At 44.1% G+C, this 26,814-nt stretch overlaps 2 protein-coding genes across 2 annotated transcripts in view; one reads left to right on the top strand and one right to left on the bottom strand.

Annotated features, from left to right (window-relative positions):
* TRIM55 (tripartite motif containing 55) overlaps positions 1-23,151 on the top strand; it is a 41,248-nt gene extending 18,097 nt beyond the window's left edge. The window contains exons 6-10 of the mRNA XM_026115213.2: positions 420-442; positions 552-676; positions 3,368-3,588; positions 5,679-5,966; positions 22,901-23,151. Of these exons, the coding sequence (XP_025970998.1) occupies positions 420-442; positions 552-676; positions 3,368-3,588; positions 5,679-5,966; positions 22,901-23,020 (777 nt within the window). The 3' untranslated portion in view covers positions 23,021-23,151. The remainder of the gene's footprint in view (positions 1-419; positions 443-551; positions 677-3,367; positions 3,589-5,678; positions 5,967-22,900) is intronic.
* Positions 23,152-25,348: 2,197 nt separating this feature from the next.
* On the bottom strand, positions 25,349-26,363 carry CRH (corticotropin releasing hormone). Its single transcript, XM_026115236.2, has one exon. It carries the CDS (start codon positions 26,351-26,353, stop codon positions 25,826-25,828), a length of 528 nt encoding a protein of 175 aa, XP_025971021.1. The 5' UTR covers positions 26,354-26,363; the 3' UTR covers positions 25,349-25,825.
* Between the last annotated feature and the right edge of the window lie 451 nt (positions 26,364-26,814).

Below are 26,814 nucleotides of genomic sequence, written 5' to 3'. Positions count from 1 at the left end.
TTGAAGAGTACAGAATTTTTTCTAGGCAAATAAAATTTTGTGGCTCCAAAAGTATACCCTTATGGATATTTAAAGACAGTTCTAGTGACTAAAGATGGTAACAGAACAATTGCTTTTTTCTACAAACTCAAAAAAGACAAAAAATGTTTGCATCTCCTTTTTGTAGAAAATGTTTGTCTTTCCCATCATATTCAGATTTTAATTAAACACTGTGTAACAAACTAAAAGGTTTACTCAGATGTATACTAATTACTGATGAAATATGATCTCATTCATAGATCTCATGATTGACATTTATTTATATTATTTATCATAATAAGTTTAGAAGCAGCTTGTGTAAGAATTAGATCACAGTGCATAAAATCCCTGAAAAAATTGAACCATTTAAGAAGTCAGTTATTTCCTTTTTGTTTCCACAGAATGCCAAAACATTGCTACAAAAGTAAGTATTTAAACTTGAGAGATAAAGTATATATTTGATCTTTATAAAGTACTACAAATTGCAAATTTATCTGCAAAGACAAATGCAAATGACTCATATCTCGTTTTAGAATTACTGAAGCTTCTAAAGGATTTCAAATGGAAAAAATAGAGGATGGCTATGAAAATATGAACCAATTCACAGTGAATCTCAGTAGAGAAGAAAAAATAATAAGAGAAATTGACTTTGACAGAGGTATGTCATTTATTTCACCTAAACTCCATTCTTAAATTGCAGCTGTGTGTAATTTGCATGCTGATATTGATATCCCCCTCCATCCCAGGGTGTAACTAGACCATTTTGTATCAATTATAATCAACAGCAAAAATCCATCACAGTTAAAAGATCAAGTAATCTATTGACACCATTAATTTTACCTTTTATGTAGCCTCAAGACTTTCCAAAGAGCATGGTCTTTACCAACTCCACAAGGAGTCAGGGACCACCCCTCACTTGTGGTGAGGGGACCACAAAAGTAAGCTTTTATCTCAGTCTATAAAGTACTTTTTCCCTCCTAACAGGTGCCATTATTTTATGGCATGTCAGCTATAGAAAGCCATTGAAGAAATAGAATGCTTACTGCTAAAAGAAGTATCTATGAAAGACATATTTTTTGTATTAATAGCGACATGTAACAGAAACGTAATTAAAATTCAAGATCAAAGAACTATGGAGGGAATCAAAGAGTGTCATCATCTTTCATACATTTAAGATCCTTTACGATGTCATTTGTATGCTTAGTATTTGTCTATGTAATAATGCAACTTTGTTACTCCACATTTACTGAAATAGCCTGAAATCTGGATTCATCTATGCTTTATCTTAGAGAATAAGCCACAAGAAATTAGTGGATGTAAATGTTTCAGACAAGCAGATCTCTACTATTAGAAGGCAGCAGCAATAGTCGTCTGGCCAGCTCTAATTTACTTTGTAGCACTGGGTTCTGCTGATACTTTTATATTTATCTTCATCAGCCCAATTATGTCTCATAGGGATGCATGGGACTCAGTCCACTGCATTCATCACATAATCCCCAGCCATGACTTATATTAGCTTTAGAGCGTGTGGTTGGCCCCATGCCTGACACAGGTACACCTTGGTCTGGGAGTTGGGTCCATGGACCAGCTGTACTTGGCGCATGGGTCTGCATAGCAGGACAAAAGCTATGGCACCAGTCAGGAGGAGAGGAGCAGGTGCCGTGAGACAGGACCATGAAACTCAAGGGATTTGTCCTAGCAGGGGCAGTCCCTAGTCCCAGCCTTGCTCCCAGTTTGTCCCTGCGATCAGCCACAGCTGCCACATCACTGCCACACGTGCATCTGCCAACACCATGAGCCACTGCATGGGACACACACCTCCACCATGTGATCGGAAACGTGACACCCATCTCCTGGGGATGAGGCATATGCATATGCAATCAGGCATTATGCATAGGCATATGAAATCGGGCATTTGGTCTTGCGTTTCAAGCTATAGCCAATGAACTCCTCCACGTTCAGGGGACTTGGAAGCAGAGTTTCAGTACTCTGCTTATAGGAGCGTATTGCCTACAGGAGCATTTCTCCATTATGATGGCATTATTTAATTTGCAGATCTGCATGCCTTCTATGTATTCAGGCAGAGCAATGAACAGTAAAACTCTCACAACCTGTTCAAGATACACAGTCATTTTGGAGCTTGGGTTAATGCATCCATCTATGTTTATTTTTCTGAAGTATTAGGATGGCTCTGAACAACATCTGATATTTGTGAGGATGAATAACATGATTATGCAAAACAAAATGCCTTGTTAGAGGGCTCTCTCTGAAAACGAGTCTGACCATGAATGCTAACAATGTAATGTGTTACATGACGCTAAAGCTATGGTTTGAAAAGGATTGACAGTCTGGTTTTAAGGAGGTTTACCCCAAATTGCCCAAGGCAGTTATTGCAAAGCACTGACCTATTAAAGATTTACTTTGATGGTTCAATCGAGTTTAAAATAAAAAGATAAATAAAATTGCAAGAGAGACTTTTTTTCCTGACACATTGTGCCAGACCGGTATCCTCTCACCAAGGAGTGCAACTGCATGCTGCAAATGCCTCACGGGGATAATTGCATTAACAAGATTTTCTGTCCTCCTTCCTATGGAAAGGGCTAGTTTAGGATTAAAAAAAAAAAAAGTGTATATTTAGCCTAATTGTTTCACAGATCAGATGCAAAGTGCCCAGGCTGAACTGACACAGCCGAGGGGCCAGTGGGATCCGGAAGGGGGTAAGGATGAACAGCTGGAGGGATGCAGCGATAGGAGCAGCAACATCTTAAGCTCTTGCTAGAGGCTTGTAACACAGGATGAGACTCTACCTCATGCCAAATCAGGTAACATCTGTCTTTGTGCAGCTGATACTGAAGCGTGAAGCCTGTGTAAATGCAGTTTAGTACAGTGGCTAACTCAACATAAGGATGACTGTGTGCTCACACCTACCCTGAGTCACACTGGCATTGCCAGGAGGGCCACCAGCACCCACATCAGGTCACTGCCTGAGGTCCTGCCACCCAGGCCCCATGTGCCGGGGAGGCGAGAGAGGATTTGTGCTGCTCTGCTGGGGGTTTCTGGAGATGGTTAACCCAGTGGAGAGCAGGACTGCTGCGATTACACTGTCGCCGGGGCCTCCCTCGTGCTGGGAGCAGGCTCCTCGCTGCTGGCCTCTCCCCAGCGTCCATCAGCCAGCTCAACAGCCTGCTGCCCAGCCTTTTCTGAGCAAATCAAAACCTATTCTTTCCCTTGGGGGGAAAAAAACCCTCAGCCAGATGTTGAGTAGCTTTGCCATGCAACTGTAAATGGGTTTTTATTGCATAAGGGCTGTAGCCATCTTCACATGGTCCTTTTATGCCTGTCCTGTTAGAGGAGGAGGGCGAAGATGAAGAGGAGGAGACGGTGGATGGCGAAGATCTGGATGAAGTCCACACAGAGTCATCAGGAGAGGAGGAGCAGGAGGAGGAGGAGGAGGAAGGAGCCAATAGAGCACCACTGCTGTCTCAGCAGGACCCCGAAGCACCAAGTGCAGTCAGGGAGCCTCTGGCCGAACTGGCCCCACCGTCACCACCCGCCGCGCTGGCTGGCCAGGTAACCCGCCCCGGGACTCCTCTGCCCTGCCACCTCTGCTGAGCGTCGCCCTGCATCAGGGGCACAGCTAAGGGAGTTGAGGCACTGCAGGACAGAGATTCCTTTTGCCCTTTTACACGTATATTCACAACTGCACCTGTGCCCTCAGCCAGCATCTATATTGCTCAATAGGCAAAAATTACATTGTTACATAAATCAAAATACATATGGGCTGCATAAGATATAAATAAAAGAGATTTATTTGGGGGTTTAAACATGCTACAATGGATGTTCTGCTTGCTGGATATCATGTGATTTAACTCAGACTAACTGTTATAAATGAGATGGTTATTAAAATATTTATACTAGGAGAGTTTGGCATTCCTGCTGGGTGTAGTGAGCCTTCCACCGCCCATTTTTAGATCGTACTTCTAATCTGCTTTCTGTGGACAGCATTTTCCTTATTCTGGTCTGGTCGTCCTTAGGGATGTCATCTAGGAGTCCACAGGCCAAACAGAAGAGGAAACTGCCTTTAACCTAACAGTGTTACAACCTAGCAGCAAGCAGATTCAGGGTGTCAGATCTCTTAATAATTTAGGACAGCACTTTTTCTTAAGGAATGCCATTAGCGTGAAACAGTAATTGCCACATAGTCTAAAAGATCTACATAAGAAATCTTACTTCACATGCTACCTCAGCTCCCCATAGATACAATTAACTTAGCAAGTTGCCCTCTTATGCAACTTACCCAGTGAAGTTGCCGAGTGGGTAAAGGCTGCTGTTATGATATTTGAAGAGGCCAGTGTGAAAACAAGAGAACAAGTAGTAAGTCTTTGACTATAGCAAACTCCCCACATAACATATGGGAAAATAAATAGTCTAGACTCCTCCTTGCTTTGGTTTGAGAACATACACGAGTTTGCACCTCATGAGTTGTATGAAGATGCTCTTAAATCAGGTTTTATTGATTTAAGCAAAGTTTGTCATTTGGGAGATTTGTACTGGTTTAACTAAACTTATGTAGCATAGTTGATGTAGTTTTAAATGTAAACAGGATATAGACATAAGCGAGCCTACCTAAGGGAACTGCAAGTCCCCCACTTCTAGGGCTGACACGAAAAAGGGATGGCATGCTGCTATAGCAATCATAAAATGCTGCCGTGAGCTGGCCACACTGGCATGAGGGGGATGCAGCGTGTGGGATACTTACAGGGCAGCTTTTGCCTTCTGGTGTAAGGAAGGCAAAATAGAAAAGCAGTGGTGCAGCAGGTACTGCGTGGCGAGCCCTAAGAGCTCGATGCAAGCAGAGAGGGTGCCGTGCTGCCAGCTGCTTCTCTTCCTGGCAACGTGCAGCCACACTTGGGGCCGATAGCAAGGCTGGTGGGCAACTGTTTATCTCCAGTGGCTGTATATCCTCCTTACTGTGACTGTCCATATCAACAGACTCATTGGCAGATGCCTTGTTCTTAGCTTAACCCGAAATCCAGCAAGCTATTCAAAGGACTTCCCAGGCCTGGTACCTACACCTGTTGTTCGTGTCTGGTGCCACTTCCTGAGGCTCTTTTGCAGGGTTTATTATAGTCTTAGGATTGAATTGGGTGTTTATCTGTGTATGAGCTGAAATTGAGTAGGTAACTAAGAATCTCTGATTTGGCAGGCAGCTGTATCCCATTATTGAACAGTCACTAGGCAAAGTCATTAAAACACAGAGCTTCATCCTTCTCCTGGGCCAGTTTTTACCACAGCGTGCCTCAGCTGACTTCTGTGGAGTTATTCCTAAATTAGAAATGGGATTAAAATGAGGCCCAAAGTGTATAAATGAATTAAGGGACCACTTGCTCATTCCTTTCTCACCCTGTGTCCCCTTCCCGGCTAATTCTACCCTCCTGTTTTCTTTGTCGGTAATTTATTTTCTTTTCTATGCCTATGCTATTCAAATGATAGATGCCTTTACTCCACGCTTTGGTTATACTTCTTTCGGACCCTGCATTAGAATAAATATATTCCTTACAGTGAGATCTAACAAACACAGCATGCAGAGAAACGTGGCTACCACAGGAAGATAACGTGGTGCCCTCTACTTCTTCTTCTTTTTATCTGTCCTGATTAAGGATGAGGTTGTGACACCAAGTGGCTCTCAGCAGACTGCAGAGTCTGACAGTCCAGTGTCATCCACAGCAGAAACCGTCGATCCCCTGTTTTACCCTAGCTGGTATAAGGCTCAGTCGCGGCAATCAAGCAGTCTGAGCTCAACCCCGGTGAGCGGGTTGGGTAAAGTAGGGCCTCCTGTTTCTCTGGAAACAAGTGCACCGAAGGCAGAAGCCCCAGAGGTGACGGCCGTCAAGGAGAGCGCAGCGGGGAGTGGTAAGGAAAGTAATACCACTGCGGCAACGTCCAAGGTCAGTGCTACTGAGCTCACGTCAGAGGGGTGGGATGTGCAGCAAGGCGGGAACAGCAGCTGTTAGGGAAAACATGGGTTAATTTTCCTCTGCATGTTAAAGAATAATAATAATCTCAGAAATATGGGAATAGCATAAATTGTCATCTCAGCAAACCTCCTGGATTTACAAATGGTTAGAAGATGTGACAGGCTAACTATTCAACTTCAGCGTAACACTTGGACAGTTGCTTATGCTTAACTTAACTGCCGATGCACCTAACTTGTGTGAGCCACTCTCTGATTTAGCTGCCAGGGAGGCTGGCAATGCCTCTGCTCATCTGGTATTTGCATGTGTTAGTAGCAGACAAACCGTGTGCACGAGGCTGTTCCCGTTGCCAGTTGAAAGCCGGTGTGCGTCACGTGTGGTTCTGCACCCACCAGGGAAGCAGCCGGGACTTTGCCTTGCCTTTCGCAGCTCTGCGGCTGTGTGTGGGTGTACAGCTTTTCCATGTGCACACTGAGCGATGCAACTACCTGGTGCCTTTTTGCGTGTTTGATTGCCCTTCAGAAAGCCGGGTGCGATTTTTCTGGGTTCAGATCTGTTGCAAAGAGTTTCCTCCAAGGCTTCTTGTGACATGATCAAAGAAGAGCAGGAAGATAATATCCTCCAGTTCTGTATTAGACTAGAAGCAGCATGACTGGATAATAAAGGTTGATGTGTTGGGGCTTTGGGGGTTGTTTCCCTTCCAGTGACACTTTTGGAATTGGTGTAACCTGAACTTGAAATTTTTCTATTCTGCACATGTGTGTAAAACTCTACATGGGCCAAAGTTTCAAGAAATAGAGCCAAGGGAGGTGTGTGTGAAAAATTTACAGAGTTCACCTGCTCCTGCGCTAGTGGGTGACAATCAGGTAGCCCATAAGCAGCACTCACTAAATAAGACTGTCCTGATTTATAGATACGAAATTTAAGCTGCAAGGTTTAACGAAGCAATTACCTGTATATATGCGGCAGGAGGAGAATATATGTGTGTATGTGAAAAAGCACAGATGGGTATTAAATATTTAGTGCTTTTTCCTTAAAAGTTGGAGTCGGCAGTTCGGCATACATAAGCAACCCTACAATAATAAACCATCATGCGGAGGGCAAAAGGGAGAAGAAAGACTTCCTGCAGATATGATAAAAGGTGCACATATATTTATTCATTGGCACTTGAATTTGATGTAAGGATTCTCGTTGACTTCAGTCTTAATGAAGCAAAATTTGATCCACAATTTTCAGTAGTCATTTTTCAAGTCAGGGTTGATTTGGGTAGAAGAGTGGAATAAAAAAAAGTATTTAAAAATTATCAAATTTGATATAACCATATCTTCTTAAGTATAATCCAAATAAGCTGGCAAAAATGGGCAAATTCAAAGTGAAACTTGTCACTGCAGTTTCTTTGTAACACTTCCACTAAAGAAAAGATTTTGCCTACCATAGCCAGGTAAAATCCTCATGGACTTCATTCCCTGGGAGTTTTCCTGACTGTGGTATGCTGCTTTGGGTCCTAATTTATCAGTAACAGGTAAAAGAGAAAAACTAATATTTGATGTGACCAAGTTTCTGTAAAACTGCTGCAATGGTTTTCAGGCAGGTCAAAGAAATAGTCTGAGCCCAGCTTTCTTTCAGTTCCTGTTGTCTTGTGACTTTGTGGGTGATGGGTTTCGATATATTCCAGAATCATGAGTGATGTTGACATTTTGGGAGGAGGAGTGTGCTGAGAAGAGGAGGATGTGGTTCTGGGGACAGGAGGAAGAAAAAGTGAGAGTCACAACTGAGGATGGGGCTGGAGACAGGGGAAGGAATAGGAAACCATGGGGAGCAGAGGGTGCGAAGTGTGCTGAAGGGACAGGAGAACCAGAGTGCCCAAGCTAGGAAGGGTAGCAGGGTGATGCCACGGTCAAAGTGTCACAGATCTGAGCTGGAATGTGGTACAGTGTCTAGGTCACTAAGTGGCCTCTAGCATGTGGCATCATTTTCAAGTATGTGAACTTCAACCTTGTTTTTTTTCTGCATGTGATTTTTTTACACAACCCTGTCTCAAATGCCAAACTTACTTATTTTTAAAAAACCCTGACTGATGTTCCTTATACCTGTTTTTACTCTCTTACTCCAGTTAAAAAATATCATGGAAAAAAATGGAGAAGTGCTGTGGAAGAAGAGCTTTTTCACTAAACTTAGTGTTAATGAGTATGGTTCATTTTATGACAACATTGGTGAAGCATTCTTCTTATTTCCTCACAGGAGTTAGCATTCTGCATATCACTTTTGGCATTTCTTATCATACTACATCATCTTTGGAATCTGATTCAATACATGATTTGTACTTTCATGGGTAGGAAATGTTTTATTCTACCATTAACTAACAGTACAAGTAGTGTCTCTGGTGATGTTTCTACATGGTTTTAAAGGAAGTTTTCCTTTTACCCCATCTGAAAACATCACGCTAGTTCACAATACAATCTGCCTGAAGCATTTCTTCCTCGCATCTTCAAAACACCACCCTTCAGCTTAATCCTGCATGGTTAAACATTGCATCTCCCTGGTTTAAAAAAGAAAAGGGAAATTTATTTCCTCAAATACATGGGCTTATATTTCAGTTGCTGTTCGGATGACCAGCAGGCTGGTGGTCATCCAACCAAGCCTGCGGTTTGACAGGAGATGAGAAAAGCCAAGCTTGTTCAGTCTAACAAGTGGGGGAGGCAAATCTGGAAAGTAACGATTGCCGTCAGAGTGGTATGCATCAGGGGGAAAAATCCTCTGTGTAAAGGCTAAAAGATGGCACTGGTGGAAGAAAAGGTAGTCTAAACTGGCCGCATATATTCAGCTTGTAAATTAGAAGGTTCCTAGCCACCTGAGCTGACAGAGTCTGAAAAAGTCTTTGAGAGTAGTAAGGCAAAAAGCCCTAGCTGTTCATAAGATAAAGCTTGAAACTTTGGAATTGCTTTTAAGGCGGCTGGCAGAGAGTGGGACTCTGGTCGGGGGAGCTCCCCCCGTCGCATGCTGCCGCGTGCACCGCTCCGGCCTTTCCATGCTCAGGAGGGAGCAGGGATCTGCTGTGCGTGGGAAACTTCGCCGTCTCTGCTGAAGCAAAGTGGAGCTAGCTGTTTTCTCTTGGGTCGCCGTGTCCTAGTTTTTAGCGGCAGTGAAGGCTGAGCCTGTGCCGGTATGCCTGCCTGTGGAGGCTCACGTGGCCGGCAGCACAACGGGGAGCGGAAAAACAGCAGCTGAGAGGGGCATCCCTAAAACCCAAGTGCAGTAAATGCCAAAAGGAGGGGTCCGAGTTAAGAAATGCTTCTCCCGAAAGCTCGGGCTCCCCTTGGTGGGCTTCCCCAGAGCCCCACGGCCCCATGGCACCATGTGCCCCACGCTGGTGCGGCGAGCGGCTGGGGGCACAGGGACCCCTACATCACTTAATTAAGTGGAGCATTTAATCTTATTTACTGAAGACCAAAGACCTCTGACACAAAGCAATGGTAGTTACCTTTGAGTGTTTGCTCTAACGACAGAAAAACGTCAATGCTCGTTTTTCCCTGCTCATCTTCTGTACTGCTCTCTAAGTGCTATGCAATATGATATGGTGTCTCTATGGAAAATGATAAACTATCTTTCAGCTTTTACATCCAAAAATTCCGGCACTGTGACTGAAGTATAGCTCTTCATTTAAAAAAAAAAAGAAAAGATGGGAAGAAGAAGCTGTCACTTATGCTTATCTGCATAAGTTATGCAAAAAGTTGCACTGTCTGATAGTAATTTGAATTTGAAAAGAATCGGACACACTGAATCTCAATTAAATTTACAGAGCATAGTTTAATTTTCCTTTATTAGTGCTTGTTTTTGAAAATTTATTATATTATTACAGGAGGACATAGAGCTTATTTGTACACATGGGAAACCAGGCATGAGAATAGCATTATGCTCTTTTTTTCCCTCTCTTTCTCTTTTAATTCAAAATACCTTTTGAAATTAAAAATAGACAAGGGCAGAAAGCTCTCATTTCTGCCATTTGTGGCCTCTTTGTAAGCAGTCTCTAGTGACAGCTTTATGGTTTATTTAATCATGAAATAGAAAGGAGGTGAGGGAGAAAGACGTTTTGGTCACAGACTCCGCTTGAATAAAAATGATTTTCTCCTCCATGTGTAGTGAGATGGCTGTTTAGATAGCTTATGTCTTTATCCTTCATGTGAAATATCAGGTCGCTGCCCTTTGTCCTGTTTGTGTCATAAGTCCCTACAAGTCATATAACAAAATTACTCAAAATAAATAACAACAGTAATGATTTGTAATAATAATTATACACATCCACACAGGACCATCAGCATAAAAGGGGCATATAATTTCTTATTTTCAGGCTATTTAAATAGAAGGTTCTGATATGGATTTCCTCCTTTTTCAGCAGCAATAAGAGGTCAGTTCTACACATTAATCCAAAGAAATTACTCAAGATAAACTTTGCTCCACTCTCAGGAATTGTATCGATGCATTACGACTTTTCCTCTGGAATACAGAAGGATATGGCTATCAGTCAGGATGTGGCAACACAAGGTGCAGCCAGCAAGTGTTTAGATTGCTTGATCTAAGAAAGGCTGGCATGAGGTGTTTCAGCATGAACAAGATAGAAAATTCCTTCCTATGCAGCCACATCCCACTTCAAGGAGGCACCGAAGTTAGAAGTATGATCCCTGTAAGCTGCTTCTGTGGTTAATGGAGGATGAGGCATCTCCGGGGAGGGAGACAGCTCACTGTCGCTGTCTTGCACTTGACACACTCTTCATACCTGGAGTCTAAGGTGACATCACTCTTGATGGAGGTGCCTCAGTTAAGAGTCTAAAGCTAGTGGATGTTTTGAAGTGAATCTGAACCTCTGTGAATGACAGCCAGGAGTGAATGATTAAAACACAGGGAACACAGATAGTGAGTTGCCTTCCCACTATTGGGAATACCTTTGTTTGGAATAATATATTAGCAGAGGACAACATGGACGTCAACAAACAGAGCTTTCCAATGCATGAGAGAAACAGATCTTGGAGTCCAAAACAGAGACAAGAAAGCTTAGAGACATGTATGTGATGAGTTATAGAGGAAAAGTGAAGGAGAAAAGGAAGGTGAAGGAAGCCTTTGCTAAGTGTTAAAAAGTCTTTTTGTGTTTGATCTCAGGAAACACCCTAAGTGTGACAGGAAAGAGAATGCGCATTTCTTGAATCCCCGTAGGGATTATATCTAAAAAGCTCATTCACCAGTTTGGCATTTCAGGACTCAGGCATCTGTCTGCATGCTCATTGTACCTGCAGGATGCTCCCAATGACATTTCGTTGTGGGGTGGAGGCATATGAAAAATGGTGTATACATTTTGTAAATGCTGGTGTCATCTAACTGTTGGGCTTGTGCACCTGAAGGAGTTTGTGGACCTTCAGTCTCCTGTGAATCTGATTTCTAAATATGCATTGAGTCATCCTTAGTAGTAAGATTAGATTTCAGGAGTGCTGAATATCTGTCACTTCTAATAGAGCAAATGCTCAATACTCCTGACTATCTAGCCAGTTATGCAAGCTCTCCTTGCTGTCTAGCTTTGGGCAACAAAACTTGAAAAGCTGGACCTAAATTGTGCCCTTAAATTCACATGTGCAGATCTCTGATAGCTAGACAAAGCTGAGCACATCAAGAACAGTAAAGCCACTTTCCAGGAATGTGTAGTCCTTAAAAATGTCTTCACACTGAGAAATGCCGTATCCCTTAGTTTGTAATAGAGGAACCCCAAAACACAGCAGTGGTAAAAGCCATGGATATTTTACAATAAAACCCTCTTGTGTTATCACTGGGAAAAGACAGGTCCCAAAATACCCTATGTCTCTTCAAATTATTTCAGTCTGGTTAAAATACAGAGGGCAATTAATAGATGAGGAAAAATGCACTCATTTTTGCCCTAATCAGGTTTTTGTAGGCAGTATCTCTCATGCAGAGACATCATGTGAATTCATGAGAGTTTATGAAAGCTCTTGCATTCACCTGGGTCTCTGATTACCCAGCTTATTTAATCTAAAATGGAGTAAAGGAGCCTATATTTTGTCACCCAAATTCTTTGGCAGCATGCATCGCAGAAGTGGCTGTCTGTAGTTCCAGAGGACTCAAATGCGTACCTCCACTTCGAAAGGAAATGCTAGTTAATCATTCACAGACAATATTCTGATCTAATTTCCCTTTGTTGCCAGTAAGTACAGTGCTTTAATTCCATGAGGATATAAAATATAATCAGGACTGAGCTGCTTGGAAAGAGAAATACTAATGGAGTGGCCTATGTTAATCTTGTTTCATCAGTTTTTAAATTTTCTATTACTTGCTTGCAACCTTATGCCACCTGCCAGAATTACCATAGGGACATTCCTTTCTGTATTCAGGTGTTGTAGTTCTCTTTGCCCCGCTGCTGAATACTTCAGTTTCAGCTGGTGATCCTTCACATATTCTTCCATGAGACAGCATTAAATCATATGTCAGAGAGGTCAGTATTTAGCTAAGTTTTAGCCAATTGGTTGTCATGTCAATATGCAGACAACATAGACAAAATAAGATTATTTAAAACAAAAATAAACCTGAGAGAGATCAGGCTGCGCTTCTTGCTCATGTATCTCTGCTTTTCCATCAGTCCAGAAAAGGTGCAGTTCTACATTTCAGCTCAGTTCTACATTTTAGCTATAGCTTCTCTGGAATTATTACATGAGTGTAGTGGGGATATGCAAGTAATAATCTCATTTATCTTCTGCAAATTGGAAACTCGGTCTTGCCAGTCTTGCTCAGCTAAGTTAGCCTATTAGTGCTCCCAGGGAGAGGATTGCCTGCTTGAGAGAACAGAGTTTTGCAAGGCCGGATTTAGTGGGAATTAACACTAAGCAAGGGTCTCCTCTCTGGCCAACCCGACGCAGCCTTCCTACAGTTGCCCGCAAAATGGGACAGAAAGTTTGTTAATATCAACAGCAAACATAGCCCTAGCAGAACTCCCCCAGGAAGCCAGTTTCTGCTCCAAAACCTCTTTTCTCACTTGTGCAAGCGTATTTAGTGTTATTGAAGGATCCAAGAGCACAGAGAACAGAATTCAACTCGATATCTACTGTCTGCATCTGAATATGCTCGTACTGCATCTTAGGTAGAAAACTGGATGGGTCTATGCCTGTACTGTTCAAAATATCTACAGGATTTGATGGAATGAAATATGGGTCATCTATCCTCAGTGAGGCTTAGCCTTTTGCAGAGGACCCATGAACCAGAATACGAGACCCAGTTAAATTGTTTGAAGCTTCCTCCTAAATCTCACTTAAATTTCACTTTTAAAAAATTATTCAAGCCATAGCTGAAATACAGGGGAAATATTAGATGCAAAATCTCAGACAGTTAACGTTCCAAAAATTCTGCTTTTGCTTCTCTCTAATTTGACTTACTGAGCCGGAGCTGAGTTATAAAGTCCAGGTCTGAGGCCATTCAGGCTGTTATTCAGTTGGTGGCAATTTCTACTTGTAAATTTCCATTTTGCATCTTGACTTTGTGCTTAAGGTGAGATTTTTTTTTTTTCCTTAGTTTAGCAAATACATGCAGAGAAAATCAGGAAAGTCTTGATTGCTCCCCTTTTAACACCTTTCTTTCCCTTGCTTCTGAGAATTATCTGCATGATTCAGAGGCAGCAATGATGAGTTGCGAGGGCAATGTATTAAGACCGGCTTTCAGAAATCGGTTTCACATAATTAATACGAGTGGCAAATATTTCACCTGAAGTTTTACCTCAAATAGTCTGGTCTGTGATTTGTCTGGTGAGTCACAGATACCATCTGATTTGTATATGTTTCAATTTCAGTCCATTGCTAGCAATGCTAGGACTCCAGCAATGACAGGGTGGACAAAACTCTTTCTCCTGTTCAAATTAATACAAAGCCAGGCTCACCCAGACTCTGTCTTTCTTTCTACCTCCACGAAGCCTGCTTCTCAGAGCATCTCTCGCTCTCTCCTCTGTTAAGATGTCCTGAAAGGGAAATAGCATGTAAACAAAGAGTATTTCTTAACCAGGGATGAATTGTTGCTGTTTTACATCATGCTATGGTAGATCTATGTCACAACAACACAGGCCACCTGTTTGTAGAATATTTGGTTTAGTTATCTTCCTACTGCCTTGAAACATTTCAGCCTTCCCGTGCAGCTGTAAGCTATTCTGTGTAAAGCAGGGCTTGTAAACGTGTAAGGGTGAGAGATGGATCAATATTTAAATACCAGCCTATCTGACTATACATACTGAAAATCCCATGGGCAGTAATTAGCAGTTAGTTAGAGCCAACTCCTCATGTTTGAAAATTGAATCATGCCACTTCTAGGCTTTGCTGACTTTTGGGGGCCTCGAACAGACAAGAGTGAAGAGCGTCTTGCCTGTTTCAGTGCCTGCCTATCTGGCACTTGAAATGCAGCTGCAGGTTGGTGGGTACATTTACATTCAAAAGAAAAAAAAAACAGATGGAGAGAGACATAGGAAATACAGTGCTAATTCACCCTTAAATCCCTTTTCAGGTGATATACCTTCTAGACATATTTACAATAATCTTTAGCTGATTAAGTTTAAGAGACCAATAACTAATTCAAACAGCTATCACCCCAATTTACCAGCCAATAGAGAAGGTTAGGTACTGCACTATTCCAACCCTGCTACAGATGTCTGACATCCGTAGTTGTCAGAGGACTTTCCTTTTGACTGAATAGAGAAGAAGGATCCCACAATCCTGGAGAACAAGTGGTCCGAATTTCTCACTCACTCTTTAATTTAGAGAAGATCCTGTCACATCTGCCCAAGTCTGTGTCACCCACCAAAGGTGGTGATCAAAATACAGTCCCAGTCTCCTAAAGCACTCATGGATCAGCACTTCTGTGCAAAAAAGTGGCTATTTTTCAAGTTGAAACAGTTGCTGTTTGACTTACTCTATTACAAAATGATTTATTGAGGAAACATAGCTGTTCTTTTCCCCCATCAGGGCAATGAGCCTTTTTGGTATCTGGCACCCATTTTATTTTTTAAAATACATTTGTTTTCATATTTAAATGTAATTTTTTTAATTTACCTTTATAAAATAAAGGCTTTTTTTTTTAAGGAACTGGTGTCAGCCCAGTTGCAAATCAGTTCCAAGCTTGGCATTGGTGCCACTTGTCTCTTTATGCTCCTTAGTAATTGGGTCAATACTTGCAATTGAATCTGCATCTTTAAGAGCAGTATTTATCACAGCTTCTTTAGACTTCACCTGGGAACTGGGCAGCAGGAAGTGTGGTTTAATATCTTGCACGTAGGTTGGCTGAGCAGTGTGTGAACAGGCCAGCATTGCTCATGCATGAGCACAGATTATAATGTGAGACATGATACCTCAGACGCCTGCCCGGGAAGTCACAGTGCTGCTAGCTGAGCAAAGTGTTATTATTGGAGTAGAGTCATTTCTTGGCTACCCGCTTTGATTACTCTGGTCTGAAAGAGAAGATTCAGGCAAATCAAAACATGGAAAAACAAGCACACAGAGAAAAAGGGGCAACAGACTGTATCAGGGAAAAAGGTGTTTTAACTGTGGCATACACTCTTTCCATTACATGGTGGCTTGAAAGAGTAGCAACCTGTTGCTTTAGCTGGTGTTCCAGTGTTTCCTCCTGGAGCTCTGTCAGTGTATTTTTGACTCTCACAGAGCATGTGATGTGTCCACAGCTCACGTATATCACCTCCAGCATACTTACAACAACCTAACTAAGTCAATCATTCATGATGTAAGTATAAGCAGTGCTCAAACCTCTGAAACATGGTATGTGTCTGCACACCTCACAGCTATGCTGGCTCTGTTATCTGATCCAGTGAATGGAGCTTCAGGGTGAGTCACAGCCTGAACTGGCACTATGTCTCATTCACTGGATTTGCAAAAATATCATTTGGAGAGAAAGAAAAAGTTTTAATTTACAACACTCCATATTATTCAATGGAAAGACTATGTGACAGAGGCAAAATGATGTTAAGCCATTACTAGATTTGTTACGTCTCCCTGAAAGTCAATAGGAACGGTTCTTTGACGTGAATCAGATGGGTCACTACCACAGAGAAGTACTTGGAAGGTTTTTACTTCATGGTTAACTTGTTGACCTGAAGTTGTACCTACTGGCTTGTTGAAGCAAAAGGAGGAGAAAGAGTTGATAGTAATGAGTAGCTTTCTGATACCAGAGGCCAGCACTTACTGCTTACTCCTACAGTCTCTCAGGATGATGTTTTCTTTGCTGGACAGTTCTCCAGTAGGCCTGGAAAAGAAGCAGAAATTATAGATGGCTCATTGATCAAGAGGTCCTCAAAAACTTCATTATGAGAGGAGCAGAGAATGATGTGTGGATAAATCCAGGAAAGACTATTTTGATCATGCAGCCTTAGCATTCACACATTTGTAAGACTCTTCTCTTGGTTTTCCTTCATTTTCTTGGACAGTGGCAGAAAAAGGTTTTATTAAGATTTGTAGGTAGTTACTCTCAAGAAAAAGAAGTTTCAGCTGCAATAGTGCATGGAATATTAAAAGGGTGTCGTATTTCTGGCTTTTTTATTTCATTTATGAAAAAGACTGGTTATATAGAAAGTGGAATTGTATTTAGTTTGTCTCAAACACCAGTCAGAAACAAGGCACTCTCTTAAACTACTCTCTAGAACTATTTCCACCACTGGTTGAAGTGTCTGGATGTTGGTATCCTGTGGGAGATGTACAGATTCTGCACCAAAACAAGCTAGCCAGACTTTTTCTCTGAACTTGGTCTCTAAGATCATTAAGTGAGAGACATTGCATTAGTCATTAGCCACATAATACTAATTGTAATATAATGAAAATCTTTTGAAGAAAAGCATTTGCTCCCAATGGACATTTAAAATTCATTACTGGCCACTATTCAGAGAGTGACACAGCTAGTACTATGATTGATGGAGTTTGTCTGTTTGTATTATTTTGTCTGCCACCATATGTTTTTTAGTGGCAGGTAATCTTAGCAATTATTTCAGAGAATATTCTGTTGGTTCCCCCTAATAAAAAGAAAAGATCCGTATAAAGTAAGCTGCCTCTTAGCTTGAAGCAGTATTGTTGTGATATATGTGACAGCTGCCAGGTGTTATGCTGAAGGAGCTAGACTGCATAAAAAATGTGAAAACAAAATGCTTGAACTAAAGTTTAAACTACTTAAAAATAACCTGTTGTGCTCTTTTTGTTTCCGCTGCCTGGAAGTATTGAGTGCCAGAAGTGTAACACTTGACATTTGAGGCAGACAAACACAGCCTACAGATTCTGTGATGGCTTTGCAACCAGCTAGCATTTTTTAATAATGCTTGTTCTTGTCAACACCAGGGTTTGTTTCTAAACAAGCTAGATAAAATATGGGAATTAACTTTAATTTCTCACTCATTTCTGAGGCTACAGAAACCTTGGAAGCAAGAAGCCTGTAGTTTCACTGCTTCTTTCTCCAAGACCTGCATTTTCTTCCAAATTCACGTTCTTGCTATCCCACTGGATCAAGAGGAGGCAGTGAAAGAACTGGCTGGTTCAGATGCTTGCCAGGGTGTATTGTCTTTCTTTCTCTGGCAGCAAAGGTGGTTTAGGAGGTTCTTGCCAAACGGACCTGCTTCTTGTTCCTGCCCAGCTGCTACCACTCGCATCGCAATTGTGCTGATGCAGCTGTTTGTGGGGCTGTGTTGGAATCAAATCACTCAAATGGTCCAGGTTAAAAATATCTTCCTTCACCTCAAAAACAAAAAAAACCAAATTGATGTCATTCCAGTAACATTGCCATTGTCAGCAAAATGCTGTGAACAGCTGCAGCAATGCAAATGGACAGTGAGTCATGGAGAGATGAGGTGTAAAGGGTGCCAAGGAGCAGGATCTGCATTTCGTTAGCACAGCTTCAGCAAACATCTATGAAGGTGCATGAAGGAGCTGTTTGTAACCAACCAGAGCATCCGTGTGCATTGCTGTAAGAAATGAACTCCTTTCCTAGGGCTCATTGACTTCTAATAATTTACATGCATTCTCTTTTCACTTATTTCAGTGTAAATCTAGACCTTTCTCATTAATTCAAATTTGAGACCATGATTCCCACAAGATGCTAAATGCAGTTTTGCAGAACTCAGTACTAGCTCAGAAATAACATACTGAGGTGATACAAAGTTTTCAACTGGTATAAATTCACTATGGTGAATCTAATTCATTCAAAAGAATGTGAAGAGGTCATTTTAGCTTTGCCAACAAAGGTATAATCTATTCTCCTATGGCCAGCATAAAGCCAGCAACCATTTTTGTTTTCTGACTAGTTAGATAAAATTGTGATCATTTACTCATGCAAACTTCGGATAAAGTATACTGCTGGGTGATCTCCAGCTCTGGAGGAACCAACTAGTTCAGCCTTCATTTCTCTTTATTTTTCATGTTTCCTTGTAAGCTGGTGTGGTATAACCTCAGAGAAGGCCATTATAACAATGGCTTCTCCAGATCCTACCTAATTGGAAGTCAAAAATAAGCAAAAAATTGCCCAGAACGAAAAGCAAATTGAAGAAGACAGTTAAGTTCCTCCACCTTTCCTCCCCACTTTCCAAATTTAGGAGTTACAGATTTTGTAAAAAGTAATAGTGGTTTTCAATTCCTATCAAGCAATTTTCTGATATTCTGAAGTATTTGAGTGAGATCTTTCATCTGTAATTATCTAAAAGACAGATCTAGTCTATCTTGGTCACCAAGAGTCTCAGAGTCAACAGTTAGAGACAGGTATCTCCATAAGGCAATCCAGTCCAGAGACAGTTCTTTTACAATGAAGCAAATCACCCTCTGGTGCTGCCCTTCTCTCATAGACACTGAATACAATTTACTTGACTGAACATCTCACTTCTGAATGACTAAAATTTGGTAAGATGGATCCCAGTCCTGTAGCTGAAGGCTATAGAGATTAGTGGATATAAGCAGAACAGAGTGTGTGGACTTCATGGTGTTTCAGGCATCTAGAAGCCCTAGACTGACTATTTTTTCCCAACATAAATAGGATAACTGCAGGGTCCTATTAAATGAAAACACTAGTGATAGTTTCTTGCCCCTTTCCTCTCATCCACACCCTTTGTTAGAACTTCATATAGATTTACCTAGTACTTGTGCTTAAGGAAGCAAATGCTGAAAGATGCTGAGTACTCACAACTTTGATACAATTCATCAGATTAAACTTATTACTGTTTAGTCACACAAATTCGTAGTGTGCCAGATGCTGAAGGGTGCTAAATGGCCAGTGGGAGTTCTCATTGCTCAGCACCTCCAAAGAGTTGGCATGCAAACTCCAACTACGACTTTGCCTACGCAAAAAACAAATCTAGCCATCAGTCATGCAGGGTGTTCTTCCCTCCCTGCTTCATGAGTTGGCCTGGTGAAAATTCCTGGTGCTTACTGAAAGCATCATCAGATGTCACTCGACACCACAGGGGAAAATACAAATCAAAGCGTAAGTATTCAGCACTCTCTCAGCATTGGCTTAATGTGATTAATCCAATCTGAGGTAAACACTTTAGTTATTCCTTATTAATGTTAGGGACCCAAATCGAGGGTTGGGACTTGTTATTCTAGGCAGTGTGAAAAACAAGCCCTACCCATGAGATCTCCAAGACCAAGAGATAAAGCTCAGGTAGAAGCCTAACAATAGTTACCTAATAGTGATGGACAAATGCAACAAAGTGTTGTATCTGAAACACCTGAAAGGCATGTGCAAAGGCTGTGCCCTGCTCAGCAGAAGGCTTTTCTCTGACAATGGAGTAAGACTGCAGTAACAGGGAAAGCAGGGTGTTCTGTGGTGAGATTGCAAGGACCTGTAGAGAGGTTGGATGTCCAGATCCTGTTGACACTGAGGGGACCTGCTTCAACTTTCTACCTAAAAATTACTTCCAGTTCAAAAAGTTCTTTTCTGTAAAAGCTGAAATCTTTGTCTCAGACAGCTCTGAGTTGTGTGGGCTGCTGTTGCAAGGGCAAAATGGATTTAATAGTATGGACAGAGTTGCTCCAGGCACCTTTCGGTGGTCTCTTGCCTCACACGAGGATAACGTACCTCAGTCACTGTACAACTCAGAGCACAAATCCTAAAATGTCACAGATGAAAAAACACAAGTCTAAAAGCCAAGGAATGGCTCTGTTGTGAGTTTTGTGTGTGCTTCACTCCCAGCTGGGTGTGATGGCAAATTATTGCTCTTGGAAAGGCACATCGAGATATTGCAGACTGGCAGCCTCCTGAGTCCAGTGAGGTGCTGGGAGTTAATGCTTCATCCAGCCAAACCCAGTGGGAATATGTTGGAGCTTCAACATTGTTTTGCTGACCTAGGAAGATGTCATCACATCAGAATATGAAGGAGTTAACATATTATGAAATATGATTTTGTCAGTGATGTAGACACAAATTGTTTTGTTTGAAATGCAGTACCAGCAGTGCTGGTTAGCAAGGTAATGCTGTCACCTTTCCAGTCTAAGTCTTTACATTGTGCTTTATTTCTTCTAGCACTGCTAGGCTCAAATCCTATGAAACAAGCTACTTAACTTTAAGCTAATAAATAGTTCTTTCTTACAAAGTTAAGCTTTGGTTACAGTATGTTTCTGGATAATGGCGGGTTGGAACAGCAAATAGAAGTGATAAAGGAAGCTTGTCCTGCGCAGGGAGAGAAATGGCAAGGTACCGGTGTCATTCAAGTAGAAAAGGAATAAAATGCAGGAAATGATTTTTTAAACCTCTTTCCAGTCATACTCCTTCAGGGAGAGGAGGAAAAACAAGGGTGAAGGCTGTCCCATGCAGGGTTACACATGCCACTGAGGGCTTGGTGCACAAAATTGCACAATCAGTTTCAAAATGAGTTTTAGCTATCCCAGGCACTCCAGTTGTCCTTCCAAAATAAAAGGCAAAATTTTCAACATCACAGAGGACTAATAAACCACCTACACTTCTGCATCCAATGAGATCAAGCAGTCCCTTACAACTTTGAAAATCTAGCCATTTATTTACTGCTGATATCTGACTTTTGCAATCTGAGTTGGAACATTTCAGTCAAAAGGTTTGCATTCTGAGAGTCAGATCTTCTATAATTGAGACTTGATTAGCTATGTGCCTTTTCAGCTGAAGATCTGGCCCCACAGGCCCAATTCCTTACCATGCTTTTGCATAAGCCTAGGAGACAATGCTTCCCACCAGCGTTGCTGAAACTGGACTTCTATATTCACGTAGGTAGCTGTTTCTCCAGGTTTTTCACTGAATGTGTGTTCTTAATAAAGTACATGGTAGAGTTAGCAAGCAAAAGCAATATTATTTTGAAAAGTTTCATGTCCATAAAAAATCTTTCCTGAGTCCTGTATTTTGCAGCAAGCAGCAGAGGTGTCTTTCTTCAAAAATGTTACTGTAAAAATGTGGAAAGTTTAGTCCATATTTCAGACATTAAGGCAGATTCTCAGCTAGCAGTTCACTGAAACTATTAAGGCTATTCCAGTCCAGAGCAACTGAGGGTCTGGGTCTGCAGAAGAAGCTACAAACTCTGATTAGATATAAGTAAAGTGATAAGGAGCTACTTTCTTTCATACCTCTGAGCTGTCTTGTCTGTTGGTGGCACGGCACTCAGGTAGTAACTGGAATGAAGCCCACTAGCCAATTTATACAGAACATACCATCACTTCTCAGTAATTCATATAGCACACTTTCATGTTAAATACTTACAAAAATGCTTAGAAAAATCATCCATCCCATGCTTCAGTTCCTCATAAGCATCCCTGCTTCACTGTTTGTTCCTGGGCATGTATGATAGCATCACTGCTTTGGTAACTTCTTGTTTTCGGACAGTGTTGTAAATGATGGAGATGTGTTAAAATTCAGAGGACACTATTCTGCCATTTTCTCTCTACTGTGTAATATCTTGACATCAAATAGTCCTTCTGAGATCATGCTGGAGTTCCCAAAGTAAGGTGAAACCCTACACAGAGAGGACCCATAGGGTGGGCCCAAGGCTTTTACAACTTTTTTAATGTTAAGAGTGTACAGTAGTGTATGTGTGTATGTATGTAAGTATGTAGGTAATTATGGTTTTAATACTGAAGACACAAAGCATCCCTTAGCTACCAAAACACCCATTTTTGTTTATTTTATCTTTCATGGCATTTCTGATAATATCACAAAGCTAGTCTTCACTCTGCCAAGGGATCTGAAGACTCTGGGATTAGTAAAAATATTTCTCTATATTCTAGTGGCACGTTAAACATTCAGTTAATTAAATAATAATAATAATTCCTGTTTGTGATTAGCGGGTACAGTATATGAAGTCCAGATTCCTTTTTTCCTGTAAGTGTAGGATACCTGTTTTGTGTGCCTGGGAGGAGAAGCAGAAGCTTATTTCTGCATTATTTATTTTCTTGGGCTGAGTAAAATTGAAAGGAAATAAATATTAAAAGACTTCAAAAAAAATGCAAGGCACATTTTATGACAGCTGAACAAGTATCATGTTGAGTGGCAGTGAACTGACAATAAGTTTTGGCTTAGGACCACATCAATCTGGAGGCCCAGCTACACAAGCCAAGCTGGCTCAGGATCACTTATAAACAGGCAGTTATCACCTTCATTGCAATGATATCCCAGAGGCCCAAATCAGGATTAAGCTCTGTGCGCAGGGGCGACACACACACATAGTATAATCCTTCCTCTACCAGTGTTGGTGGCAGAAGTCCCAATGACTTCTCTGGTGTTTCTACTCTGGCTGGCCTCCCCAAGTTTTCATGTTCCCCACCTTTTCCCCTTTACCCACTTTATTCTGTTTTTCTGCCTACTGTGATATCTTAAGGATTTTAATTCAATTCATCTTTTCCTCTTCCATTTGTCAACTTGTCCTTCCTTTGCAGACTGGTTCTGAACCATCCCCTCAACGACACGTGGAGGAAACACCTGTGAGCCACCAGAGGGGTGATGAGCCGGCTCGTCATGTCTTCTCTTTCTCCTGGTTGAACTCCCTGAACGAATGATGACCCACTCGGGCTGGCTTCTGGTGTGCTTCTCTGAGGGACCGCAAGCGCGGGCAGCCTGCCTGGAGTCAACAAAGAAACAGACCTGGAAAGGGACATCCGAGCAGGTTTCACTCGCAGGAACCCAGCTGACCTCCACACTGTACCCAGCCCTTGAGATGATGGAGTCCTGAAAAGGGTGGGAGCACGGGGACAAATTGCTGTACTACCACAGTCAGAGTGTTTTCCAATAATTTCTTGTTTCCAAGGGGAAAATGGCATCACTACAGCTGTAGGATGAGCACTGCTAATGTTTCACTATTTATTCACTTTTTAGCATGTCTTCGTGTAGGTGTAAATGCTTCATCCATGTTGTTAGTTAAAATGCTAATATGGCATTCCCTGATAGTATCCTTTGCCAATACAGAGTGTTTCCCCCCAGTTCCCTCCTGTGTCCAGCCCGGACAGCTTGTCAGCACCAGTGACATCAGTGAAACTACCCCTTCTCAGCACCTCCAAATCAGGGTTAAGTCTAAACACCTCCCCATGGTCACTTGTAGTCCCCACGGTACCGGGACATCCTGTACTGCAGGAGCCATTCACAGGAGGGGAGAGGGAAGGTGCCGTTTCTTCTCTTTTTATTCTTTCTGCACTTGCTTTTGCTGCTAAGCCACAGCAGATGACACACACAAACAGGGTTCTTGGTAGGGAGGGTGCATAGCAGTGGGGATGAGGAAGATGTGCACATTGAAAGCACTGGCCTAACCACCATTCATGCATGGGGTGGCCCACAGCTCTGACTGTGTGGGGAAGCGGATGGAGCGCTGCCCACGGGTCTGTCCAGCCGTAACCAGCATCCACATCTTCTCAGTCATACATGAGATCAGCATACAGGAAAGGGAACATGTCCTTGCACGAAACCAGGGCGCAGTGAGGTGGCCACAGCTATTTGCTGAACGTTTAATCAGAAGGCACCATGGTGCACTGTGGAAAAGGCTAACGCTGAATGTCCTGTTCCATGTGCACAGCAGATGCTGTGCTTGGCAGATGTCTAATGAAACCAGATTTCTATCTTAAAAGCAGAGATGCTCTACAAAATGCACTGAAGGCGAAGCTGCAAGTATCCTCACTGGGGACAGGGTTTCAGCACTCAGTGGTGTTTAAGGGAGATCGGCAGGTCGCTTGGAGTGCCCAGTGCCATAGAGGATCAGGTTTAAAGCTCTGATCCAGTTATATGTGGTTCTTTCCAGGAACCCTGAGTCAGACCCTAAATACATCATTTTGGCACTAGACTGGCTGGCAGAGCATAGGGCCGTGCTACATCCACTGCCCAGAGCAGGACAGGTGAGCCTGGCAGTGCAGGCACAACGCGGTGTCTCGTTAGCAGGCTATGAGGTGCAATCCAGCCAGCCAGGCCCAGTCCTGACCGTGCCTCATTATAGGGACTAAGTCACATTGGCGAGTCATCACAGCCCTGATTTATATCTATTTCCCCTGCAAGAGACGTTTTGGAGGGTCATGTAGGTGAGGTCTGTAAAGAGCTTTGAGATTAATACTGCCTGGAGCTAGCACCTCTCTGCACTATCGTCACCGCATTACCTCCTACCGCTGCAGAAGTTTTTCCCACGGATTAGTTTGGGGTGAGGGTTTGTGATCACAGGTCCCAGTCAGCCTCACAGATTTCCACCCGTTCCTCCCACAAAGTTTCCCCCCACACCCCACAACCTTCCTAACATCCCTAGGAGGAAGCCGTCTTCCCGACTCTGCCACTGGGATGAGGGAGCTGAAGTGAGTTTGGGGCGTTCATGGAAACAGGAGGACAAACAACACTTAAGAAAAAAAAGAAATGAAAATAAATCAGGGAACGTTTCACTAGCTTCTGCACGGCCCTGCCGGAGGCGGCTGCAGCGCCGGGGAGCCCGGAGGAGCCCCCCAGCCCTCGGGGGTGGCGGCAGCTGGCGGAGCCCCGCAGCGGCACCGCAGCTCCGGGAGGGCCGGGGGGGCTGCCCGGCGCCCCGGCCCTGCGGCAGGCTGCGCGCAGGGCTGCGGGCGCTCCGCGGCAGCGGCCGGGACCGGCGGCCCGACGGGGCGGGCCTCTGGGAGCCGCCTGCAGGAGAGGCGGCGGCGGCGGAAGCCGGCGTGAACTGCCTGGCCTGTCGCTTCGCTCTGCCCCCCCTCCCCGCAGCCCGGCCCCGGGGCGCTCCCGCGGCGGGGGGGCGCGTTGGGGCTCACCGCGGGGCCCCCGGGGGCCTGCGGCCGCGGGGCGCTCCCAGCCCGGCCCCGGCTAAGCGCTGAAGGCAGGCGAGCAGCCCTCGAGGGTCTAAGCAAGAAAGTCTATCAAGCCGTTGTTACTTTGCAGCTTTTATTAAAAATATAAATATTAAACATTCTCTTACACAACAAAATTGACCGAGCGCTGAAAAGATGTTTTATTGTGAAAATGTTTACAGGAGAAAGTGGATTTAAAGTAGCTTACAGAGATTCCCCCTCCCACCTCCCTGCCCCCACCAGAAAAGTTATCTGTCTTCTTGGCAACAATTTTTCCAGTGCTCACACATCCCTACGTAGCGATGTCACTAGAATAACTGGGAAATGGAGAAATAAATAAAGGTCGGGGAGGTTACAAACGACACTCGTGTTTCTGCACTTGGTACACGGTTGTGCATGCTAGTCAAGGGACAGAGGCTGTTCGGAGTACACCCTTCTAGGTTTAAAGCTATATAAAAATAAAGAGATGACATCAGAGCAGCACTATGGTACATCGGACTGTGTAATTATTCTTGTGCTAACTGCGGAATCTCTTTGGCAAGGCGGGGAGGGGCCCTTTCACTTCCCGATTATCTCCATCAGTTTCCTGTTGCTGTGGGCTTGCTGCGCCAGCTGCTCGGCGCGGGCCATCTCCAAGACTTCTCGCAGGAGGTGGAAAGTCAGATCCAGAGAGATCGGGGGCTCCTCGGAGCGCTTCTCCCTCTCCACGGCCTCTCCCTCGGCTTCGCCCTCCTCGGGGCTCCCCAGCGAGCGCTCGGGCAGCTGCTGCAGCTGTTGCACCGCTGCTCGGAAAAAGTTGGCGGCGGCGGCGGCTTCGGGCGGTAGGCGGCTGGTGCCGCTGGAAGAGGCGGACGAGGAGCCCGCGGGTCTCTTGCTGAGGCTGCCCAGGCGCAGGAAGTACTCTTCTCCCATGCGGAGCAGGACGGGCAGAGTTTGCTGCTGCGGCTGCTGCTGCTGCTGGAAGAAGTCTGGCTGCTGCAGAGCCCCGCGGGCGGCCACCGGGCTCTTGCTGAGAGCTCTGCACTCCTGGCAGGGCAGGAGGGCCACCAGCAGGATTCCCGTGGAGACCAGCAGCTGGACCTTCATGGTCGGGGCCCAAACCTGCAGCGGTGACAGAAGGGGGACGTGGGGGGGGCACGCCCGGCGCGGTCAGCGCGGGCCGTCGAGGCGGCGGGAGGGGACGGCAGCGGCGCGGAGCGGAGCGGCGGGCGCGGAGGGGGCGCGCACCGGCGGCCGCTGTCCCGGTGCTGAAACGCGCCGCTCCGCGTCCCCTGCGGCCCCCCGGCGCGCCGAGCCGCGGCCGCCGCTGGCCCCTGCCGTCGAGGGGGCCGCCCCTGCGGAGCAGCGCTGCGCGACGGCCCCGGGCGCGGCCGGCGGCGGCTGCCGCGGACCGCGCTGGGCTGGGTCTGCCCACGGAGAGGCGCGGCGCGGCTCTAACGCGTGTGCGCCGTGCTGCGCGTTTCTGGGCATCCGCGGGCGGCGGGCGGCTGTCCCGAAGAGCCGCGGGCTGTGAGCGCCCGGTTCCCCCGCGCCTCCGCGGCTGCCCG

The sequence above is a fragment of the Dromaius novaehollandiae genome, chromosome 2 (genome assembly GCF_036370855.1).
Source record: "Dromaius novaehollandiae isolate bDroNov1 chromosome 2, bDroNov1.hap1, whole genome shotgun sequence".
Classification (NCBI taxonomy): domain Eukaryota; kingdom Metazoa; phylum Chordata; class Aves; order Casuariiformes; family Dromaiidae; genus Dromaius; species Dromaius novaehollandiae.
Note: the sequence above shows the minus strand (reverse complement) of the source record. Positions and strands in the feature narration are given on the sequence as shown.